The sequence below is a fragment of the Lampetra planeri genome, chromosome 21 (assembly GCF_965212315.1).
Source record: "Lampetra planeri chromosome 21, kcLamPlan1.2.h2, whole genome shotgun sequence".
NCBI lineage: Eukaryota > Metazoa > Chordata > Hyperoartia > Petromyzontiformes > Petromyzontidae > Lampetra > Lampetra planeri.
The window spans coordinates 348,763-374,126 of record NC_136127.1 but is presented as its reverse complement, the minus strand read 5'-3'; the positions used below and the strand labels follow the sequence as shown (position 1 = coordinate 374,126).

The following is a 25,364-nucleotide window of genomic DNA, read 5'->3' as shown; positions in this document are numbered from 1 at the left end:
GGCAAACGAAAGGTTAAGGGGGCTACGTGTGCAGGGGACGAAGTGGACCCTGGGAGACAGAGCCTGGCTGCACTGTCCTCAGGTACTGGTGGATACGTCCCCCAAGTTATATAAACCATGGCGAGGCTCGGTCAATGTGATACCAGCTAACAGGCCACAATGTGTGCAGATTCAGTTCGGTCGTCGGCGTTGGTTCGTACACCCGTCACGCCTCAAACCATTTGTTGCACCTCGCGCGGTTCCTTCATCTCAACTTTTCAAGGGTCGAGTGTCTGGTGTATCCGACGAGCTGGGGCGGGCATCCACTGAGGTTGTGCCTCAGGGAAGTTATGTGATTCCACCCGCAGGATCAAAGCGCCTGATGCCTTTGCCGTCGCCGGTTGCGCCGGCCACGGACGGACCACCAAAGGGGGAGCAAACATTGGCCACTCGTCTTGCTGCCCTCACTGAGTCCCGGGAGAGGCCGCATACATTAGGCCATTCTTCACTTCCCCCCCGGGTCTTCCAAGGAGCTCATGCCCACCTCACTTGGGGGCCCGGTGACAAGGACCCGTTCAAAGACTAACCGGTTCACATGACTTTCCTCCACCATGCTGTTCCCCTACGCCGCCTGCTTTTTGCCACACTCACGAGTCAGGGGATTCATTGGCTGAACCTGCTTCTTCGTGTGCTCGTGGGTGTTGCCACACATGCGGGCGTAGGGTTGTGCTGGAGGTGGGAGGGGGGGGTGGACCCGTCCTTGTATATTGCTAACTTTCTCTTGTTGTTATTTGGGATTTATGATTATTGTATATGTAGTGGGTTAAATTCAGGTGCACACTGGACTTTGGAGGCAACTTTATTTATTAGCTAACACAACAGGTAGCACTTAAGGGGGTACTACATCACTGGACCAGGACAGCTCAACACGATGCCTGGTCCACTAGCGGAGACCGGAGAGCTTCATCCCAGAGATGACCCAGCAGGATAGCAGAACAGCACAGAACAACCCAGCTCTCCGTCCAATCCCCGCTTATAACCACTCCGGCGTGGGAGGCTCTGCCCCAGGCCACGCCCCCCTTCCCGATCCTTCGGGAAGGCCCGAACCCCAACCACGTGACCCCCCTGGGGCGCCTGGTCCCCCTTTATCCAGTCACATGTCCTGTTGGGTTCACGCAGAGTGTCACGGCCCGACACGACCCACGTGACACCTGCCTACAGCCCCCATACCTAGCCAATACAGTCATGTCGTTCTGCTACACTACATATATACTGTGGTTATATATTGTTGTTCGCTCGTCGGTTGTTCTTAATTGTTGTTGGGAGGCACACTCTTGTCTTTTTGTCGATAGTGACAGCCGGGACGACTGTATTTTCCGAAGGGGGGGTGATGTAGTGACATACTAGACGTCACTAGAGGGCAGCCACAGTACCCAGTGGAATGGGGTGCTGTAGGGGCATGGCCCTGGCAATGGTGAGAGAGAGCGCGTGAGGACACGTAATCGGACGAAGTGGACGGGGCTACCCCCCACGGGGGGCGAGAGGGACACGTGAGGGGCTACCAGATCCCTCGAGAAGAATCTGTAATGGGGCGTGGCCAGGGGTGGATATAAGCCGGGGTGGAGAAACCGGCAGGGTCACTATCGTTGAAGTACTGTCGAAGGGAGATGGGGCCCGCCCGCCAAGTCTTGGATCCTCAGTCTTCGGGCGTGAGAGAAGTCGTCAAGAGCCAGGCAACGTGTTAGCTGGCCTGGCGGATTATATCGTGTTCCCTTGAGTTATCCTGTTGAGAGTAGACTTACCTATGTTGTGTTAGTGAATAAAACGTGTTGCCTCCATACTCAAGAGTGCATCTCAATAGAACCCACTACACATCCATATCACTGAAGTACGTATCCATACATCTTTAACATCCATCTCACTGCAGTACATATACATTTGTAATGACGACTTGACACACTTGTCTTGAGATGGTTTCTTTATTGAGAAGACACCACGTTTACTCGAACAAGTGGAGACCCCACTGCAACAGCCCCGAGTCTCCCGTGCATCTCCCTTATTTACAGACCGAGGCCACACCCCCATTCCCGAACTTTCTCGCTGGCTCTAGACGCTCGCTCCACCAGCAGACTCTACCGTCCTCTTACGTCACCTGGCCACGCTCCTATTCTCGATCATTCCCGTAGCCCCCAGTTCCTTTGTACTGCAAGCTGACACCCCTGTCATTACCTCTCGTGGTCACTAGCCCATTCGTACTGTAGGCTGACTCCCCTGTCATTACCTCCTGTGGCCACTCGTCCACTCACAACGCAGGTTGACTCTACTGTCATTCCACATTTATAACATCCATATTGCTACAGTATGTATACAAATGTAGTAACATGGAATGGGTCACTACGTAGCATAGCATGGGTTGCTGGCAGAGAAGGGGGTCTGCAGTTGCAGCAGCCCTGTCTGTCAGCAGGTCACGTGATAAGTCAGAGAGGGATGTAGGGGAAAGGTAATAGAGGGGGCACGTGAGGTAATTCTGGTAACCCGCGAGTAGGTTATAGAAGGGGGGCGTGGCCGGGGCGGAGGATAAAAGGGGACCCCGAGCAAAGGCTCGGGGCTGTTGCTTGGAGTGGGATCCCTTCATGCTGCTGGAGTCTTCGTCGCCATCTACGTCTTTACCTTCTCGGCATCGTCAGTCAGGCAGTCTGCCAGCTGTCCTAACTGAGAGTTAAAGTTACCTCTTGTGAGTTGTGAAGGCTGATAATAAATCGAGTGCCTCCTACTCCTAGTGTCTCTTAGTGCATTACTACACATACATTGGCACAGTCACGTCTATGTAGATCCTACGGTAATCAGAGTTTTTTACCGCATTATCTTTGTCATTTTTCTGCAGGTCAGAAGTGATGAGTCATGCTCAGACCTTGACCATGGAAAGCCTTGAAATAATCCCGCTGTACAACGTGGAGCATCTGGACAACCGAGGCTATGAGCAGGTCAAGACCTACCTCACAAAGGTATGCACACAGCTCCACGTTCATATCGGTGAGTACTTCTGCACTTGTGTGCGCTGCTGGCTGTGCTGTACACGACCTGTAATACTGCACTGTGGAGGCAGCAAGGGTTGATGGATCACACACACACGTTCGTACGTTAGTGAAACTTTCTTCCTGCCTGTGGACATTGCCAACTCCTGGTGTGCCAGGGTATGATGGCAGTACAGCAAGGGGATTAATTTCCATGTGTAAATGGATTGAGTGTTACACTCCCCCCCTTGCAAGCGTGGGTATTTGCTGGGTACTCCGTTTTACTCCCACGGCTATAAACAATGACACGCCCTTCAATGGAGTTGTCAAAATATCAGTTCTGGCTGTTGTTCCCCCATATTTGTGCTTTTCCTCCCCTCGTGAAATCTGTGTGTCAAAAATTCTGTCCTAGAAATCAGCGTCACGCCCAGCTGTGGCCTATATCAGCTGCTTGTTACTTTTAGGTGCTGCTGCTGACCCAGTTATTGTTAATTCCTCATAATACCTATGACAGAGCATTATAACTAGGCTATAATCATAATAATTACAATATAATTGTATTTATAATAATACAGGTTTCCCTCAATGTATGCGTTCCAAGCAAAAGAACGCGCAAAGCGAAACTGCATTAGACGTTAGCTGCCTTCAAGTGGCACATACAGTACATACAGTACACACGATGTTGTCCCATAGCAAAAAGCGAATTTTGGGTCGAAATAATTTAGCCGCATATACACAAAATCGCACAAACCGAACCTGCATCAAGCGATGGAAACCTGTATATAGTTTGGGGTCGACGTCCTTGCCTAGAAATCATCATTGGCTCAATCAAGCCCGACTGGTGATGAGACGCTTTGTGTTGAAACCAATCCACAGATTGCTGGTATTCAAGCAATGCTGAAATTATTCACTCCCAGAAGGCCATTTAGCCTGATGGGTTGTTTAAATAATACTTTTATTTTTTACGTGGAGGAGCAGATATGGGAAGGACTCTGGGATTTATTTCCGACTCGGGTGTCTTTCTGTGTGGAGTCCGTATGTTCTTCCTGTGTTCTGCACGAGTTTCCTCATGCAGGAATTTTGAAAAAGATGTCGACAAACGACTATCTTAGAAATCATCTCCCCACTACTGACAGACCTGATGCCCATTTTTAACCCAGTTCCCTGCGCCCTGTGAGGGTTCTGCTCTCCGAGACGTTCCGTTACATGGTAGTTGCGGCCACTACGTCCGCAAATTTGCGCACGTTATAAATTGAACTATTAGAGAGAGAGAACCACACGCTCGCACGCTGTTTATTATTATCATATCTAAACACTTTTACACGTATGTATAATTTGCTTGACAGTGTCAGGTGGAGTAGGGTTTCACAATAAATTTGGCTAGATCGGTATGTGGTCAATAATAAATTATGAACCATAATATTGACAGGTGAATACTTCCATGTTGAGATATTCTTGGTTCTTTCGGTAAATTCATGTAGATAGGTTCAAAGGAAAATAACCAAAAATAACAAAAAACTATAACATTTCGATCGCAACACAAGCGGTCGTCTTCATGAAAAGGGTGGTTAGCTTCCAAGGCAAACTGTTTATAAGGGTTAGAAATGGGGATAGCCCAAATGTCAGCAGCCAATGATAATGTAAGTGGTGGGCAACCAACCCGACGGTGGTTGGTTTTCCACCAATCAAAGGGCTGCCAGGTGAAAATTTGCATGTTAATGAGAGATTACCATGTTAATGGAAGATCGCAGAGCCGCAACCAAGAGGTCGGCACGCGAAGTGGCTGTGCTCATGTGAACCCGGTGAAAGCGCAAGTTTGAAATGGGCGTAAAGTACAATTAACATCGGAAGGTGGTAGGATGGGAACATCATAGCCAATTATGACTTAAACTGGTTGATAAGGTCCTTCCAATGGTTGCTCAGTTTGTACCCATCTTCTCGGTTGAAATTGTGTCTGTCTATAAAAATGGATGGCTTCATGAACGAATCTCTATTGATAGCCAGAGAAATCAACTTCGTGTGAGCCTACCGCATTAAAACAATGATCACCCATGGCCGAGGTATTGGTCCTACCGTGTGTCAGGATCTGCCTTATGTTCACGAACATGGTCCGAGACATGTCGCTTAGTTTCCCCAATGTAACTACTGCCACAGACACAGCTTAGTTTGTAGACGCCGGGGTATTGCATGTCAGGGATCACATCCTTCACAGATGGGATCAGATCACAAATTGTATGTACTGTGTTAAATCGAACCTGGATCTTGTGTTTGCTCATGATTTTGGAAATCTTTTTAGTGACCCCTGCTATGTATGGCAAGGTGATGGTTTTGATTGGGTCCTCAGATGTTTTTTTGTTATGTTTTGTTATTTTTCTTTGAACCTATCTACGTGACTTTACCGGAAGACCCAAGAATATGAATTCCTGCAGTCATGAAAGCTTTAAGTCAAGATTTTTCTGTGTTGAGGTTTAAATGATTTCCTGCTCAAATTAGTTATTTAGGCATTGGTGCTCATCTCTCATTTACACCCCTGAGCCAGTGGTGAAAATTCCTCATTCCTATGGCAAGGGGCAAGTAAGTCCACGGGACTACCACTGTCGACTTCCTCACAAATGTTGTCGCTGATGACTGTGCCGGGGTGTGTGTGTGCGGTGAGCAGGCGTGTGACACCGTCGTGCACCCTTTGGGCCGTCTGGTGGCCACGCTGGTGACCGTTTACCGTGCCACTTACGTGGGCGTGGGTGCCAACAAGCGGCTGCTGCCCCAGGCCGTGGAGGAGGTGCGCTCCTACGCGCAGCGCATCTTCGGCATCGTGCGGTAGGGGAGCCCCTCTTCACTTGTCGCAGCTTCACGTGAGCCTCGGAAGGGAGCGTTGTTCACGGAGTGACGTGGGCGGGGCGGGCAGGCTGGTGCTGTGGTGACGCTTGTTCCTCACAGAGAGGACCAGGGTTAAATTTCCTACTTGGCTACCTTTCTGTACCTGGCTTTTAAAAATATTATTTCCCTGTTCTGCCCGGGTTTCCTCTGACTTCTCTGGTTTTGTTTTTTTGCACGGCTAAAAAAAAAAATACACACAATGTATCTGATATTGGCCAAATATTTCAATGCTGAAAAATCACCTGCAAATTGGGATTACATACCCGCACCTCCGATAAGCACGGTTGGCTACGTACGGTGCGAAAAAAGTTCAACATACACACACACAGGAACGTCTCCTCCAACTGTGAAAACTTGACAGGATCCTTCTCAAAAACATTGCGGATTTTTCCTGGGTAAATAAGTGTAAATGAAATAAATAACTTAATCTGTAGACTTTCACAGCCAATTCTGATTTCTGCTGTCTAACACGAAGAGGCTTGTCGTAGTTTAGAGTGAAACGTGTCCAAATGCTATCCACAAGTTATGCATACGGTGGTCACTGACATGCTGCAGCTCAATAACATTAGAACACTATCCATGTGCATCTTATCTTATCTATGATTTTATACAGCGCTTTTGTAATAAAAAATGGTACATTAGTCTTCTTGGTTCTTTCGGTAAAGTCACGTAGAATGGAAATAATAAAATAATAAAAATAAAACATAATAAAATAATTCTCACGACGTTTCGGCCACAACGCAAGCAGCCGTCCTCAGGTGGAGAGCAGGTCTGTCGAGTAGACAGTCTGAAAGAACCAAGAAGATGAATCCCTGCAGTCACGAACGCTTTAAATCGAAAAATTGGTACATTAGTGTTGGAGTTGCGCTAAAGGACATCTGTAGGGCATCTATGTGTAATGGTTCGACAGAGGCGCACACACTCGTGTGGAGACAACACTTATTTATATAACTACAACACAATTGCAACACACCCTACACATAAGGTGGTGACCACCGTCCTATTCTCGCTAACACTCTGGTACTACTTGGCGTGGCCAAGCCAGGAGGGCTTCTGCTCGGCCACGATGACTGGAGGCTTCTTTCTTCAGATTCTTCATGAGACGTCTTCATCCCAGGCACGAACAGCCCAGCTCTCTGTGCCGAGCCGGCTTATAAGCCCCCAAGGCGTGGCTGGTCACACTCTGGCCACGCCCCCCTTCTCGAACCTACGAGAAGGCTCCACTCTCCGACCACGTGACCCCCAAAGTCCCCTTGGGCCCCTGGCCCCCACCTGGATCCGGTCACGTGACCAGCCAGGTCACTCAGAGTGCCACGGCCTGACACAACCCCCGTGGCACTCGTCAACAGCCTCCATACCGAACAAGCAGTGACGTCATGTGTGTACTGACCCGACACGGTAGTGACGTCATATGTCACTACATCACCCCCTGCCCCCCCCCCCCGTGTAATATACAGCCGTCCCGGCTGTGACCATATAAAGAACAAGAACGTGTGCCTCACAACAAATCAGAACGGCAATAAATAGCCGGCGAACGACAATAAATTACGCAAATAACATATGTACACATCAGAGAGAAAAAAAAACACAACAAACATGTATGAACTAGTTAGCTCACAGGACCCTCTCAACCTCTGATGCACCCCTGTAAAATCACGCACGCACCGAACAATAAACAACCGGAGTGACAACATGCAACGTGTGAAAGAGTAATTTAAAGCGTGCGGTTTTTGAACGGGTCTGTGTGGCCGGACCCCCAGGCATGGTGGGCCTAAGCTAACTGGAAGGTCCGGGGGGAATGTCAGTGCTGGCGGGCGAGTGCGGCCGCTCCGTCACGGGTGGCAGTGTCGACGGGGGGCGGTCAGTTGCCAGCTGCTCCGCACTCAGCGGGGCGTCCAGGGGAGCAGAATCCGGCAGCGCCGGGGGTTTCACGAGCATCAATCTTGTGGGCGGGACCACAGAGCCACCCTGAGAGACCACCTTTACAGGCGTGCCCCCCAGCTCGCCCGGCACACCCGACCCTCGGCCCGCGGAAATTGGAGATGAGACGACGTGACGGGGATGAACAAACGGCTTAAGTCGCGACGGATACAATTTGCGTGTTGTTAAATGCTTGTGTGTGTAACAATTTAGTTTTTTGGCTGCCAGATGGTGGACAGTGACACGACATGTATTTGGCCAGGTCATTGGCCTTGCCCAAATAAATAATTGATCTATCGTATGGCTATGGAGATGAGTGATCCAACACCACTTGTACCACTCTCAGCATGTGCTGCGACTGCACACTGCCTCTGTTCAGTTCTTTGTGGTTGATGCGGTCATGCAGGTTCCTGTTTCCTGGGCTGCCAGAGGAGGGACAATGCCTGAGGCCTCCCCAGGGTGAATCAGCGAACCCTGAGCCCGCATTGGCAACCTGTGTGGAGGAGGCAGGGTAAGAATCCCACCGTATGGAAAACCGTTGCTATTATTCTCGTCAAATGACAGTCATTATTGCACGATGTTTTTCTTCACATTACAGCTGAGCACAGGCCCAATTGCCCACAACGTCAAGTGGTCATCAGCAAACAACACTGTTAAAGTTGTAATCGATAAGTGTCACCTGCAGTGTGGTGAGTGAGTGAGTTTGTTAGTCGGGGGGTGGGTGAGTAGATGTATTGGTGACTCAGTGGGTGAGTGACTGAGTGTGTTGTTGTGCCCTGGATTGTGGTGAGGAGACCGTAGATCCTTAAAAGATCTGGACACATGCACATCAGTGAGCTCTGATAAGCGAGGCTGCGTTGGCTGGGTCATGCAGCCTGCATATCCAGCCATAGCATGCCCAAGCAGCTTCTGTGTGGCTGGATAGAGGGGTTAAACAGGCATGGCATAGGCTGGAGAAGAGATGGACTGGTGCGGTGGAGGAGGATGTGGAGCTGATTGGATTTGCCAATGACTGGTATTCTTAAGTACCTTTTTGCATGTGCATCACATTTCCTCTTCTCAGACATAGCGAAAGGCGAAAACAATAAACAAGTTTAAGAAAATTTGCAAAAGAGATGCTGCATTCGCTTTAGGCGTAGATGAGAACTGTCAGGCTATACTGTACATAACGCATACGGCAGCAGAGCAAAGCAGCGCCATCAGGCAATGAGTCTGCACATGTCAAGCGCAGACTCGTCGACAATCGACTCAGTGTCGGTAGCAGTCGTTAGGCGGTCGTAGATACAAGTTTTGGTCGTTTTGTGGGGGTCGTACTGACTATAAGAAAGGTCATAAATGCGGGGAGTCGCAAGTCGAGCTGTCTTAAGTCGGGGGTGACCTATAGATGGTTGACTGAGTGGGTGGGTGAGTGGACAAGTTTGTTGTTGTGACCTGGAGTGTGGTGGTTGAACACAGTATAGATGAGGTGTAACAGTGAATCTGGTAGACCAAGTCTTTGACATGGGTGGAGGAATCAATTAGTAAAGTTCATGGAAACAGTAACCATGGTGGTAGCAATAGAAAATTGAAAAGGAGAGGTGACTGCCGATGAGCGCGTGATTGGATTGAATCAGGGAGTGCTGGATCATCAATCACTCTGACTGCCCTACATTGAATTTTATCGAGTGCAGTGAGGTTGGGAGCCTGGGTGCTTCATCCCAAATGTGATGGCAGGATTCCAACTTCATCTGAATGTGTGCTTTGAATAGCAGCAGTATTTATTATTCAGAGTTTAAAGTGGCTTTGGGGGTGGAAAATAAAACCAAGCTGCTTTAATGCCTTGGCCAGGTGAGTGACATATCTATGTATGTATGTAGAACTTCCTTTGCACCTTACGTAGCCAACCATGGCCAATCGGAGGTGGGGGGGAAGGACAACAAACTAAGGACATAGTAACGGAGGCAGTTGACGTGAGTGAAAGCGTGCATTACTGGCGGCAGGGAGACGGTGACGAGCCTGGGCCTGGTGCTGCCACTGCTGCTGCCGCGCCTCTACCCGCCGCTCTTCACACTCTATGCGCTGCACAACGAGCGGCCCGACGACGACTTCTGGGAGCGTGTGCGGAGACTTAACAAGCAGTCGGACACGGGGCTGCTTTCCTTCCTCGGGGTGCAGCAGTACGTGGGCGCTCCCATGCACACCCAGAGTGCCCTCCATTACACCGCCGGGGGGCCGTCCCGGAGCGCCTTGCGCTTGACGAGTAACTTGCATCTATATCATGGGACTTTTTTTGGCAGTATAAAAAGATCCCATGATATAGCTGCTCACCCCAAGCTATAAATGCAGTGATAACGTTCATTGTCTTTGTACCGTTTGCCTTTTGGCATTCTGTGGTTTGACAATGGTAAGACTAGGCCATATAGAAGGCTGTCTCTGGTGTTGGCCAATCGGTTTCAAAGACAATGCGTATATTATAATCAAAGCATTTTTTGTGTGCATGTTCACCACAAGTACTTGTGATTAATGCAGACTTGATTCCTTGCTTAAGGTATCTATAACACCTTTTTTATTGCCAGAAAGGGTAGAACCTAGTCTTATTTTTCAAACTTGCATCTAACCCTCCTCGGACATTTGAAAGGGCACCCTCCCCCCAGACGCGGCAGCTCCCTTAGGACACAAGATGACTCGGCACGTGGCCTGCAAGTGGGAGTTAGTCTACAGTAAGGGGGGCACTGATTGCTACGTGGAATCCCAATTGCGAAAATTTGTGGATAATATGTCAAATTTGGCTAATTGAACCCCCATGATACCACCACAGCAATGGACCTGCTCTTTACAAATTATGTTATGGTTTCTTTAACATTGGCTGTGAAGCAGATTGCGTGAAGTATATTTTATTGCTACTATACATGCAATAATAACAAGGGCGGCCTGCCAGTTTCAAATGGCGAACCTCTGAAACAAGCGGCAAATGTGCTACCGCAAGGCCATGTCATGCACAAATCATTGATTATCCACAATGTTGTTTTGTCCATCGAAATACTATTTGTTTTATTATTTTATCACAGATGTTTATCAAAGAAAGCCTTGCTGCTGAGTCTCTTTCTGCATTTTCATCGCTTCATTGTGCACCTCTATTGTCTCTTCTATGTTCCTACAGGAAATTTTGGCCCCTGAGTGAGTCAATGCTCACAGACAATCAGCATGTGAGTATTCATCACGGGGGTGAATGAGACAAGCCACCTATTGTCTTTATCATCATCATCCTCACCACCACCACTGCTGGATGAAAGCCGTCGCTGTGCCGCATGGCTCTGCGATGTCACAAACCATCTCCACATGAGCCCATCGCTCCATCTCCACTGTGGTTTTCTATGTCGGCAATTACATTACAAGTCTTGTCCAGCAGCCATTGTCCCTTCTCATGCACTCTACCCAAGCCCACTCTCTGTACCAATCAGTGTGACATCTCTGTGACGTACCGCACCATCCCACCTTCATCCGTAACATTTACGTGAATGATCGTATTTTTTTCCTTGCCATGGCCATGAATTTAATGGATAATTACCGTGGTAATTCTGAACCAAAATAGTATGCATTCATTTATAACTCTCTTATTTAGGAACATTATTTTGGTGCTTTTCAAAATCACGGCAACATGTTCTGCCTTACTTACATTTCATCATTTCGATCCCAATTTGCCTCTGTTAATTGCCAAAGTAAAGAGACATGTTCTTGGTTCTTTCGGTAAAGTCACATTGAAGGGAAATAATAAAATAATAAAAATAAAACATAATAAAATAATTCTCACGACGTTTCGGCCACAACGCAAGCAGCCGTCCTCAGGTGAAGAACAGGTCTGTCGGAAAGACAGCGTCTGAATGAACACAACAAGGCTTGGCAGCGTATATTTAAGCTGGGTTGGAGGGGGAAGAGCGCCTTGACAAAGGAATTTGCATATCAAGAGGAATTTAGCATATTTATGGGAAATACAGATATGGGATTAGTCACTACTTGTGGAATGCGTAGGAGATGGGCGGGGGGTTTCAAAGTCATATTATGCCCGTGCATTATGCAGGATTAGCAGCATCAAAGGGAGGGAGTAGGGTTAGCATTAATAAAGGGAAGGAATGTTAATAGTATGGAGCTGCAGCAGCTAAGCCACCACGTAAAAAAACTAAAATATAAACTACATCAGTATCATTAATATACTAAATATACTCTCCAATAAGCTGAGCTACTAACTACTATTGGAGAGTATATTTAGTATATTGATGATAATGATGTAGTTTATATTTTAGTTTTTTTTTATGTGGTGGCTTAGCTGCTACAGCTCCATACTATTAACATTCCTCCCCTTTATAATGCTAACCCTACTCCCTCCCTTTGATGCTGCTAATCCTGCATAATGCACGGGCATGATATGACTTTGAAACCCCCCGCCCACCTCCTATGCATTCCACAAGTAGTGACTAATCCCATATCTGCATTTCCCATAAATATGCTAAATTACTCTTGATATGCAAATTCCTTTGTCAAGGCGCTATTCCCCCTCCAACCCAGCTTAAATATACGCTGCCAAGCCTGGTTGTGTTCATTCAGACGCTGTCTTTCCGACAGACCTGTTCTTCACCTGAGGACGGCTGCTTGCGTTGTGGCCGAAACGTCGTGAGAATTATTTTATTTTTATTCTTTTATTATTTCCCTTCTACGTGACTTTACCGAAATAACCAAGAAGATGAATCCCTGCAGTCACGAAAGCTTTAAATCGAAAATTAAAGAGACATGATTGTGTTGTATGACTGCATCCTTATGACATACATTTTCCTTTGTTTGGTGAACAAATGAACTGACACTGGCAAAGACAATACAACAAACGTTGAAAAGTACTGAGCGAAGTACGGTTGCATTTACATTGAGAGACCCAAGAGGAGCTCGTAGATCAGAGAAATTAAGTGGACTTGGGCAGGACACCGCTAGAAGGGAAGATAACTGATCGACGACACTGGTGGTGGAATGGCAGCCAATAGAGGGAACGCCAGACAGACAATCGCCATGGAGATGGTGCAGCAGCAGGCTAGATTAAAGCAGCATGCGAGTGTAAGGGATGCCAACGTTATGGACGGGGATTCATCCAGAAGTGGCTTGATCATAGCTGGTGATTGATGATTTCGTCATGGGATTCACGGCTACAATGATCAATGAAGCTGCCGCATGGGTTGCTGCCACCACGGTTGTTTGGGCTGCGTGACAATGACGCCGGTCGCTGTGTCCACATGTGGTGTGGTTGCGGTTGCTGCCACCATGATTGTTCGGGCCTGTGTGACGATGACAACCGATCACTGTCAACATGTTGTGTGGTTACTGCCACCACACTTGTTGGGGCTGTGTGGCGATGACGCCGGTTGCTGTGTCCAAATTGTGTCGCCGCAGAGACTGTCGGAGCTGCGTGACATCTGCTTCGCGGAAGCCGTCGATTCACTCCAGCAAATCAGGTAGGTGCTCAGGCCTGCACTCGTGCTGGTTGAGTCGTCGCGAGGCTATTTTAAACATTAACCGGTAACCGGTTCCAACAGTCATTAACGAAAATGTATTTCTAGTGGAGTGTTAGCAGTGAGTGCACCGATTGGCGCTTGCGGGTGTACAAACAGCACAGCAGCCCCGGCTGGTCACCGCGTGGGTACATTTGCCCTCGTATTCTCAGATAAAAGGTAAAAATGTGCAGCCTTGCAATTGCTTGCTCACACCACTGCTGGCAGAAGGGCCTCACTCGAGGGAGCTCTAGCGGGTATTGTGTCTATTCATCCACGCTGATCAGGCATCTTGAAAGAAGAGCTGGGCGTACCCACACTTTGTATGCTTTACCCATTGACACTGCTAGGTGAACGACTGCAGGGTGCGATTTAAGAAAATTATATTTAAACTGCTGCACTGGGAGATGGAATCGGACCAGTGAACTCCAGATTGCAAGACCAGAATGCTGACCGATACAACACATTTCCCAGTTAATCTGCTACGTGTCTTGCTCTATGCATTTCCATCCTTGCGGCAAACCAGTAGACCGCTAGTTTTCCGCTGTTACAGATATTATCAGACTCATCGAGAATATTTACTCTTTGGTTCTTTCGGTAAAGTCACGTAGGTATAAAATCAAATAAATCACGACGTTTCGATTGCAACACAAGCAATCATCATCAGGTGGGAAAACCACAGCAAGACATTTTCTTTCTGAAGTGGGAGAGAGAGAGAGTTGCCGTGGTAAGAGGTTATATAGGTAAGAAAGGGGGAGGGGCAAGGGGGGGAGAGGGAGTGGGGGGGAGCGCTGCATGGACACTAGGAGAGGGACGTGAGGCTGGGGGGGGAAGGTGGGAGGGGCTGGAAGTGGGAGGCTGAGAGCTGGGGATGCGGGGGGGGGGAAGTTAACTCGGAAAAATAGACCAGTACCCGGCCGATATGATAGACAACAACCACTATAAAGCAGTTAGGGTTTTACCTGGTTAAGGGCATCCTTCCAATGATTGCTCAATTTGTATCCATCTTCTTGGTTGAAGTTATGTCTGTTTATATATCTGGATGGCTTCATGAACAAACCTTGGATAGTAGCCCGAAGGTTTGCAGAGTACCTTGGTCTCGGAAAAAAACTATATCATGTGAGCCCACAGCGTTATAACAATGGTCAGCTACGCCTGTGTTTCAGATCTGCCTTGTGTTCACGGACACGTATTCTTAGGTTTTTTCGGTAAAGTCACGTAGGTAAAACATCAAAATTAATAAATATAAAATAAAATAAAAAATCACGACGTTTCGGAGGCAACACAAGTCTCCGTCATCCGGTGGGACCGTCACAGCCGGATTAGCTGCATCAAGTGAGGCAATGATTCAAGATGTAATCCCTTAAAAGCAAGTTGAGGGGGGGAGGAGAGGGGGGGAGCTCATCAGAATGTGGTAGCCAATGAATGGAACGTATCAGGAGGGAGGGGGGCGGGGCTCAAAGACGGCACGGAGTGCCACGTACAACGCATCGGGAGGGGGAGGGGGGCGGGGCCAAAATGATGGACGGCGGCTTGGACGCGGTTTCTGCTGCACACGCCAACGCATTGGACAGAGAGGGGGAGGGGAGGCCTGATACACATGATTGAAAAAGAACGAAAATGCCCATGTTTATACCAATGAAGAGAGTACTGTTAAACATTGGGGATGTTAACACTCGGTAAAGTAAAGTAAAATAGTGCCTGTCAGATAAGATGGTCCAAAAAAGTGTAATTAAGTCTTTTTTGCGTGGTTGATAACATCTTTCCAATGATTACTAAGTTTGTACCCATCATCACGGTTGAAATTATGTCTGCGTTTGTATATTTGTATGGCTTCGTGTACAAACCTTTGATGGTAGCCGGGAGGTTTGCAGAGAACCTTGGTCTCGGAAAAGACATGTACATCGGGCCCTCAGGATAAACGGATACTCTGACCGTACTATCCACCAAGCTGTCTCTCCCACCACACAGAAACAGCCACGTGAAACTCCGACCAAAACTATCACGTTACCATACATAGCTGGCGTGACCAAAAAGATCTCCAAAATTCTAAACAAACATAAGATCCAAGTCCGATTCAGTACAGTGCATAAAATCCGTGATCTGATTCCATCTGTGAAGGATGTCGTTCCTGACTTACAGTATCCTGGAGTCTACAAATTGAGTTGCATTTGTGGTGATTGCTACATTGGAGAAACGAAACGTCATGTTTCTGATCGTGTCCGCGAGCACAAGTCAGATCTGAAACACGGCAGAACTGATTCTTCGGCCGTTGCCGATCATTGCTACAACTCGGTGGGCTTGATCCGGCTGTGACGGTCCCACCTGATGACGGAGACTTGTGTTGCCTCCGAAACGTCGTGATTTTTTATTTTATTTTTATTAATTTTGATGTTTTACCTACGTGACTTTACCGAAAAACCTAAGAATATGGATCCTTGCAGTCACGAAAGCTTCAAATCTAGAATTCACGGACACGGTTTCGTTTCCCCGATGTAACTGCTCCAAGATATTGCATGTCAGGAATGACATCCTTCACAGATGGGATTAGATCCAGGATTTTGTGTACTGTATTGAATCGGACCTGGATCTTGTATTTGTTTAAGATTTTGGAAATCTTTTTGGTAACACCTGCTATGTATGGTAACATGATGGTTTTGATCGGCTTCTCAGGGGGTTGTTTCTCCATGGTTGGAGAAACAGCTTTGCGAATAATGCGGTCCGAGTACCCATTCATCTTGAGGGCCTTGTGTACGTGTTCCAGTTCACTGGCTAGGTGGTGTTGGTCGGAAATGCAGTGGGCCCTATGGTGTAGTGTTTTGATGAGGGAATTATTTTGTGCTGGATAGTGTTGGGAATCAGGTTTCAGATAGGAATCCATGAGGGTGGATTTCCTGTAGACAGTGTCCCAATGAGCCGTCAGGTCTCTTCTCAAACAAAACATCCAGGAAAGGTAGCTTACTATCCTTTTCAACTTCCATGGTGAATTTGATGGATGGGTGTATGGAATTGATGTGGTTGAGAAATTGGTTCAAGCTGGCAGGCCATGTGGCCAAATGACGAAAGTGTCATCTACATATCTCTTCCACAAGGAAGGACGTAGGGTGGATGTCTGGATGTCATCTGTTTCAAATTTCTCCATGAAAACATTCGCTATAACTGGTGATAAGGGGGAACCCATGGAGGGTACCTTCATTTTGTTTGTACAAAGTACCATTCCAGGTTAAGTAAGTATTGGTAAGGCAGTGTCTAACCAGAGTAGGTACATCAGGATTCAGTCCATGTGGACTAAGTCTTCAATTATTGCTAAGGTGACATGTACAGGAACCTTGGTGAACAGATAAACTACATCAAAGCTGATGAGCAAATCATCTGGGGACAATGAAATGCCCTTGATTAGAGAGACCAAGTGAGCTAAGTTACGTACTGCTGAGGTAGTCTTGCCCATGAATGGAAGCAAGGTGCTAGACAGAAAACGAGCCAGTTTGTAGGTAGGTGAGTTGATAGTGGAAACGACGAGCCGAAGTGGAGTACCTTCTCTATTGATTTTAGGAAGACCATAGAATCTGGGTGGTCTAGTAGCAGAGGGTTTTAGGGAGAGCCGTTTGAATGGTTCGATTAGGGAAGTCGAACTGGTAATGATATTGTTGGTTTTTGTAGCCAAGCGGTTAGTAGGATCTTTGTTGATTTTGTTATAACACTGTGGGCTCGCTAACTGGTTGTTCCATCATATTTACCAAGCACTAATCTATTCTGTTGAGTTAATTGCATCCCCAGCGTTTGGCAGTACTGCTACTGTTGCTTTGCTGTCTTTCATTGGCTTTACTGTAGTGGTGTTGGCTTTTTTGCACTTCAACGTCTGCTACTGTTGCTTTCGTGTCTTTCATTGGCCTTGCTACAGTGGCATTTGTTTTCTGCACCTTTCTAGCCCCGCCCACTTCCCCCCCCCCTGTCCAGTAGCATTCCACGCAAAGCTACCCTCCCCCTACTCCCCCCCCCTCCCTTGCTCCTCCCCCCTCTCTTACTTATATAACCCCTTACCACAGCATCTTTCCCACTTCAGCTAAAATTTCCTGGCTGTAGTTATCACACCTGATGATGATTGCTTGTGTTGCAATCGAAACGTCGTGATAATTTTTATGTTTTATTTTTATTATTTTATTATTTCACTTCTACGTGACTTTACCGAAAGAACCAAGAATATGAATCCCTGCAGTCAGGAAAGCTTTAAATCCAAATTTTTCGCGTGATATTGTTTTTTCCGAGACCAATGTATTCTGCAAACCTTTGGGCGACTATCAAAGGTTTGTTCATGAAGCCATCCAGATATGTAAACATAGACATACCTTCAACCGAGAAGATAAATACAAATTGAGCAATCATTGGAAGGATGTCTTTAACCAGGTAAAACCCTAACTGCTTTATAGTGGTTGTCTATCATATCGGCCGGGTACTGGTCTATTTTTCCGAGTTACCCCCCCGCATCCCCAGCTCTCTCGGCCTCCCACTTCCAGCCCCGCCCACTTCCCCCCCCCCCCAGCCTCACGTCCCTCTCCTAGCGTCCACGCAGCGCTCCCCCTACCCTCCCTCTCCCCCCCTTGCCCCTCCCCCCTTTCTTACCTATGTAACCTCTTACCACGGCAACTCTTTCTCTCTCCCACTTCAGCAAAACGTTTTCTTGCTGTGGTTTTCCCACCTGATGATGATTGCTTGGGTTGCAATCGAAACGTCGTGATTTATTTTATTTTAGATCTACGTGACTTTAACGAAATAACCAAAGAGTATGGATTCCTGCAGTCACGAAAGCTTAATCTAGATTCATCGAGAATAGTTCATATCCATGGAAGATTTTATATTTGTCCTCAGTGCTGTTTCATTTGTATGTTGAACTTCTTTCCCACCGTACGTACCCCAACGTGCTAATCAGAGGTGCATTTGGGGTTCCTCAGGGATCTGTGCTTAGCCCTCTTCTCTTTTGAATGTCCTTGGTTCCACTGGGCCATTCACTCAGACATTTTTGCCTAAAGTTTTATTGTTATGCGAATAACATCCACATTTACTTGCACAATCTGCTGCCTGCCTCCATGCTCACTTCAGTGCTGGCTTCTATCAACAAAAGTTACTCCATTTGAATGGTGTTAAAACAGAGGTGATGCTCATTGGATCTCCCCACCAGCTTCAAAAGCTGCACTCTTCAGTGTTACAATCGATGGCCAGGTGTAATGGGTTCAGCACTGGCAGTAATTAAGACATCTAGGGGTCGTCTGCGATCCCACTATCCTTAAAGGCTCATTAAAAAGATCACAAAGACTTTATTTTTCCATCTCGAGAATATCTCCCATATCCGATCCATTATTTTGGCTTCAGATGCAGAGAAGCTGCTCCATACCTTCGTATCTTCTCATGATATTGCACCGTCTTGCTCCCTGGTGTGGCTAAGAAGGTGCTTAACAATCTGTGGCATGTTCAGAATGCGGCTGCTAGGGTGTTAACCAGAACAACTTGTTCAGATCACATTATGCCTGTCGTGTATGTGTGTATGTTGAACTTCTTTCACACCGTTATGTAGCCAACCATGTTAATCGGAGGTGCGGGCCTCCTTGCACTGGCTTCCAATTTTGCAAAGAATTCACGTTGCACCCATCAGTCCCCTCAAGGTCTCTAAGATCTGGGGGTGCCGATCTCTCCGTTCCCAGGTCGAGGCTTTTGTCGATGGGCCACCGAGATGTTTCCCGTGTGGCCGCCAGACCAGACTCTGGAACTCTCTGCCACGATTTTTCGATTTAAAGCTTTCGTGACTGCAGGGATTCATCTTCTTGGTTCTTTCGGTAAAGTCACGTAGAAGGGAAGTAATAAAATAATGAAAATAAAACATAATAAAATAATTCTCACGACGTTTCGGCCACAACGCAAGCAGCCGTCCTCAGGTGGAGAACAGGTCCGTCAAGTAGACAGAGTCTGAATGTCACGCTCCAGGCTTGGAGCGACTATTTATGCTGGGATGGAGGAGCGAAGAGCGTCTTGACAAAATAATTTGCATATCAAGAGGAATTTAGCATATTTATGGAAATGCAGATATGCGATTAGCACTACTTGTGAAATGCGTAGGAGGTTTGGCGAGGGGTTTAAAGTCATTATGCCCATGCATTATGCAAGATTAGCAGCATCAAAGGGAGGGAGTAAGGTCAGAATTAATAAAGGGAAAGAATGTTAATAATAAGGCGCCGCAGCAACTAATATGCTTATTGACTATACCTTGTCATATTACACTATGTTTTATTCTACCCACTCAACTGTATAGCACACTGCTATATATTCACTATAAAATTACGATACTATATATTACCTCATACATTGTATTAAACATTACACTTTAATACTATTTATTATTATATAATATGTTATACACTATACCATAAACCGTCGCGTGAAAGGTACTAAGAGGAAACAACGAAATATGTCAATGGGAGAATGGTGGTAGGAAGCTTGCAGCGGAGCAAAGAATCCATTCCCTGCGGAGTGCATATCAAGAGGAATTTAGCATATTTATGGGAAATGCAGATATACGATTAGGAGGATTGGCGAGGGGGTTTAAAGTCATTATACCCATGCATTATGCAGGATTAGCAGTATCAAAGGGAGGGAGTAAGGTTAGAATTAATAAAGGGAAAGAATGTTAATAATATGGCGCCGCAGCAACTAATATGTTTTTAGACTATACATTGTAATATTACACTGTATTATTCTACCCACCCAACTGTATACCACACTGCTGTATATTCACCATGCAATTACGATACTATATATTACTTTATACATTGTATTAAACATTACACTTTAATACTATTTATTATTATACAATATGCTATACACTATACCACTGACCGTCGCGTGAAAGGCACCAAGAGGAAGCAACCAAATATGTCAATGGGAGAGTGATGACAGGAAGCCCACAGCGGAGCAAAGGACCCATTCCCCGCGGAGAATACAGGATATATAGTCAATGTCAGCGAGTGGAACGCGGTCCGAAAGTCACCGTAAACGTGGATACAATCAGTTATGATCCGAAATGGTTTATTACGTCCTTCCAATGATTGCTAAGCCGGAATCCATCTTCTCGGTTGAAATTGTCTCTGTGTTTGTATATGTGGATCGCCTCATGAACGAATCTCTCATGGTAGCCAGATGGCTTGCAGAGAACCTCTGTCTTGGAGAAGTCAATATCATGTGAACCCACTGAATTTTAACAATGATCTGCCACGGCTGAGGTGTTTGTCCTACCGTGTTTCAAGTCTGCTTTATGTTCACGGATGCGGTCCGAGACATGTCGTTTGGTTTCTCCAATGTAACTGCTACCACAGAGGCAACTAAGTTTGTAGACGCCAGGGTACTGTATGTCTGGAACCACATCTTTTACAGACGGGACCAGATCATGGATTTTATGTACTGTGTTGAATCGGACCTGGATCTTGTGTTTAATCAGGATTTTGGAGATCTTTTTTGTGACCCCAGCAATGTAGGATAAGGAGATGGTCTTGAGAGGCTCCTCAACAGGATCCTTCTTGATGGTTGGAGTGATGGCTTTGCGGATTGTGTAGTCGGAGTAACCATTAGCCTTAAAAGCTTGGCGTACGTGTTTGAGTTCACTGGCAATGTGTTCCTGGTCGGAAATGCATTGGGCTCTATGGTATAGAGTCTTGATGAGGGAATTCTTCTGGGATGGATGGTGGTGGGAATCCGGTTTTAGGTAAGCATCCGTATGGGTGGCTTTCCTGTAGACAGAATGGCTCATTGAACCATCAGGTCTCCTTTTAATTAGGACATACAAAAAGGGTAGCTTGCCATCTTTTTCGACTTCCATGGTGAATCTGATGGCTGGGTGTACGGAATTGATGTGGTCGAGAAATTGGTCTGGAGCAGGCCGGCCATGTGGCCAGATGACAAAAGTGTCATCTACGTACCTCTTCCATAAGGTCGGACGTAGAGTGGCAGTCTGGATGGCGTCAGTCTCAAATTTCTCCATGAAGACGTTGGCTACAACCGGAGATAGGAGGGATCCCATTGGGGTGCCCTCAGTTTGCTTGTAGAAAGTTCCATTCCAGGTGAAGTATGTATTGGTTAAGCAGTGTCTCACCAGGGGGGGTGCCCCAGCATTCAGTCCTTGATGAACCAAGTCTTCAATGATTGCGATGGTGTCAGGTACAGGAACTTTGGTGAATAAGGAAACCACATCAAAACTGACAAGCAGGTCGTCTGGGGACAGGGAAATCCCCTTGTCGATACCAGGTCAGTAGAGTTTAGTACCACAGAGGTGGTTTTTCCAGTGAAAGGCCGTAGGATTTCAGACAAAAAACGAGCCAGTTTGTATGTGGGGGAGTTGATCGTAGAGACAATGGGACGAAGAGGTGTTTCTTCTTTATGTATCTTTGGCAAGCCGTATAATCTTGGTGGCCTGGCTGCAGAAGGTTTCAACGAGAACTGTTTGTTCTGATCAATTAATGCGGTTGAATCAGAAATGACTTGGTTAGTTTTAGAGACGAGGCTGTTGGTGGGGTCTCTTTTTATTTTTGTATAGCTGCCATCGTTGAGTAGTTCTTGAAATTTGTTGTTGTATTCTATTTTGTCCATGATGACAGTGGTATTGCCTTTGTCGACTGAGAGGATGACAATGTCATCCCTCTTTTTTAATTGAGCTAATTCAAAACTCTCATCTTTGCTGATGTTGCTAGCTGGCATCTTAGTGTTTTTGAGGGTTGCAGAGATTTCAGATCTTGCTACGTCTGCAGAGATGTGACTCAGGCCCTTGAGAGCTACATCTACTCTAGCAATTATATCATTAACTGGTATGTGTCTAGGTGTGACTGCAAAGTTTAGTCCTTTAGCTAAAACGGATTTCAGACCTTCAGAAATAGAACTGTTACTGCGATTAATTTAGACTTTGTTAACGTCTAGCTTTTCAATGTGTGGGTCCGGTCTCTTGTTTGAGAGGCAGTTGAATTTGGAAATCAAGTTGTCCTTACATTTGGTCGACATAGCAGCAGCTGAAGAGGCAGTCATTTTGTCTACATGTTCCCAATCCGAAGTGGACATTGTTGCACTCAAAGATAAGTGTGATTTGTAGAGTGTCTTGTCTAACTGATCTAGATCGGTGCGCGTAAGTCTGATTTTCTCTGAGATGAGAGCTAAGCTAGTTCTAGACAGAATTCGTTTAGCATTAGAAGAAGTTACAGCAGCAGATGTTAGTGTAAATGCGTTTGGTATTACCTTAGAGTCGCGGCATCTCTTCAGAAAGGTGAGAGACTCGATTAGCTGAGCCTTCCTATCACGGAGCTTGTTGAAGAATCTCAAAGTTATGTGGAATCCCTCCCCATAGAGGCGGTTAAATTTCGATGTAAAGCTTTCGTGACTGCAGGGATTCATCTTCTTGGTTCTTACGCGCACCGATCTAGATCATACACCCAGCCATCAGATTCACCATGGAAGTCGAAAAAGATGGCAAGCTACCCTTTTTGGATGTCCTAATTAAAAGGAGACCTGATGGTTCAATGAGCCATTCTGTCTACAGGAAAGCCACCCATACGGATGCTTACCTAAAACCGGATTCCCACCACCATCCATCCCAGAAGAATTCCCTCATCAAGACTCTATACCATAGAGCCCAATGCATTTCCGACCAGGAACACATTGCCAGTGAACGCAAACACGTACGCCAAGCTCTTAAGGCTAATGGTTACTCCGACTACACAATCCGCAAAGCCATCACTCCAACCATCAAGAAGGATCCTGTTGAGGAGCCTCTCAAGACCATCTCCTTATCCTACATTGCTGGGGTCACAAAAAAGATCTCCAAAATCCTGATTAAACACAAGATCCAGGTCCGATTCAACACAGTACATAAAATCCGTGATCTGGTCCCGTCTGTAAAAGATGTGGTTCCAGACATACAGTACCCTGGCGTCTACAAACTTAGTTGCCTCTGTGGTAGCAGTTACATTGGAGAAACCAAACGACATGTCTCGGACCGCATCCGTGAACATAAAGCAGACTTGAAACACGGTAGGACAAACACCTCAGCCGTGGCAGATCATTGTTACAATTCAGTGGGTTCACATGATATTGACTTCTCCAAGACAGAGGTTCTCTGCAAGCCGTCTGGCTACCATGAGAGATTCGTTCATGAGGCGATCCACATATACAAACACAGAGACAATTTCAACCGAGAAGATGGATTCCGGCTTAGCAATCATCGGAAGGACGTAATAAACCATTTCGGATCATAACTGATTGTATCCACGTTTACGGTGACTTTCGGACCGCGTTCCACTCGCTGACATTGACTATATATCCTGTATTCTCCGCGGGGAATGGGTCCTTTGCTCCGCTGCGGGCTTCCTGCCATCACTCTCCCATTGACATATTTCGTTGCTTCCTCTTGGTGCCTTTCACGCGACGGTCAGTGGTATAGTGTATAGCATATTGTATAATAATAAATAGTATTAAAGTGTAATGTTCAATACAATGTATAAGGTAATATATAGTATCGTAATTGCATGGTGAATATACAGCAGTGTGGTATACAGTTGGGTGGGTAGAATAATACATAGTGTAATATTACAATGTATAGTCTAAAAACATATTAGTTGCTGCGGCGCCATATTATTAACATTCTTTCCCTTTCTTAATTCTAACCTTACTCCCTCCTTTTGATACCGCTAATCCTGCATAATGCATGGGTATAATGACTTTAAACCCCCTCGCCAATCCTCCTAAATGCATATCTGCATTTCCCATAAATATGCTAAATTCCTCTTGATATGCACTCCGCAGTGAATGGATTCTTTGCTCCGCTGCAAGCTTCCTACCACCATTCTCCCATTGACATATTTCGTTGTTTGCTCTTAGTACCTTTCACGTGACGGTTTATGGTATAGTGTATAACATATTATATAGTAATAAATAGTATTAAAGTGTAATGTTTAATACAATGTATAAGGTAATATATAGTATCGTAATTTTATAGTGAATATATAGCAGTGTGCTATACAGTTGAGTGGGTACAATAAAACATAGTGCAATATGACAAGGTATAGTCAATAAGCATATTAGTTGCTGCGGCGCCTTATTATTAACATTCCTTCCCTTTATTAATTCTGACCTTGCTCCCTCCCTTTGATGCTGCTAATCTTGCATAATGCATGGGCATAATGACTTTAAACCCCTCTCCAAACCTTCTACGCATTTCACAAGTAGTGATAATCGCATATCTGCATTTCCCATAAATATGCTAAATTCCTCTTGATATGCAAATTATTTTGTCAAGACGCTCTTCGCTCCTCCATCCCAGCATAAATAGTCGCTCCAAGCCTGGAGCGTGACATTCAGACTCTGTCTACTTGACGGACCTGTTCTCCACCTGAGGACGGCTGCTTGCGTTGTGGCCGAAACGTCGTGAGAATTATTTTATTATGTTTTATTTTTATTATTTTATTACTTCCCTTCTACGTGACTTTACCGAAAGAACCAAGAAGATGAATCTCTGCCACGATATATAAGGATATCTTAGTCTGCGGACATTTTAAAAACACATCTTAAAATGTATTTATACACTTGTGTGCATTTATTTTTTTAGCTTATTCAGAAACTGTCAGATATTTTGCCTTTAGTTTCATGACTTATTGTCATGCCGAGTGTCTGTTGCTGTGTCTTGTGCTTTGAAATTCTTGATTTAAAATTAACAAAAAAATTTGCTGGGTTTTTTCATGTGGTTACTCGTCAGGAAAAAAAAACCAGTTGAGCCACCTTCATGTTGAATGTGTAGTGAGTTCAAGGAGACGTAGACGACGTAGTCGGAGGCACAATTATTTATTCAACCAAAGGGCAGAACACAATACTTGAAGGGGTAACGGCCCCTTCACCCGTCTAACAGGGAAACACCCTTAGTGCTAGCCCGGCTAGTCTGCTCCCAGGTCCTCCACTAGAGAGCTAGGGGAGGCTAGCTGATCCAGCTCTGGCCAAGCTTGGATCTCGGCACCCTTAGCCAACCAGACCGGCTCTTACAAGAGTG

General features: G+C 46.1%; 1 protein-coding gene across 7 annotated transcripts in view; it reads left to right on the top strand.

Moving 5' to 3' along the window:
• Window positions 1-25,364, top strand: part of ALS2 (alsin Rho guanine nucleotide exchange factor ALS2) — a 90,591-nt gene that overhangs the window by 57,166 nt on the left and 8,061 nt on the right. For 4 of the 7 annotated variants that reach the window (XM_078603682.1, XM_078603680.1, XM_078603679.1 and 1 more), the window contains 6 exons: window positions 2,864-2,984; window positions 5,653-5,810; window positions 8,197-8,301; window positions 9,770-9,946; window positions 10,930-10,975; window positions 13,203-13,264. In XM_078603682.1, the coding sequence (XP_078459808.1) occupies window positions 2,864-2,984; window positions 5,653-5,810; window positions 8,197-8,301; window positions 9,770-9,946; window positions 10,930-10,975; window positions 13,203-13,264 (669 nt within the window). Of the gene's footprint in view, window positions 1-2,863; window positions 2,985-5,652; window positions 5,846-8,196; window positions 8,302-9,769; window positions 9,947-10,929; window positions 10,976-13,202; window positions 13,265-25,364 lie in introns of those variants that run through there. The other 3 variants (XM_078603683.1, XR_013586508.1, XM_078603684.1) reach the window with 3 other exon arrangements.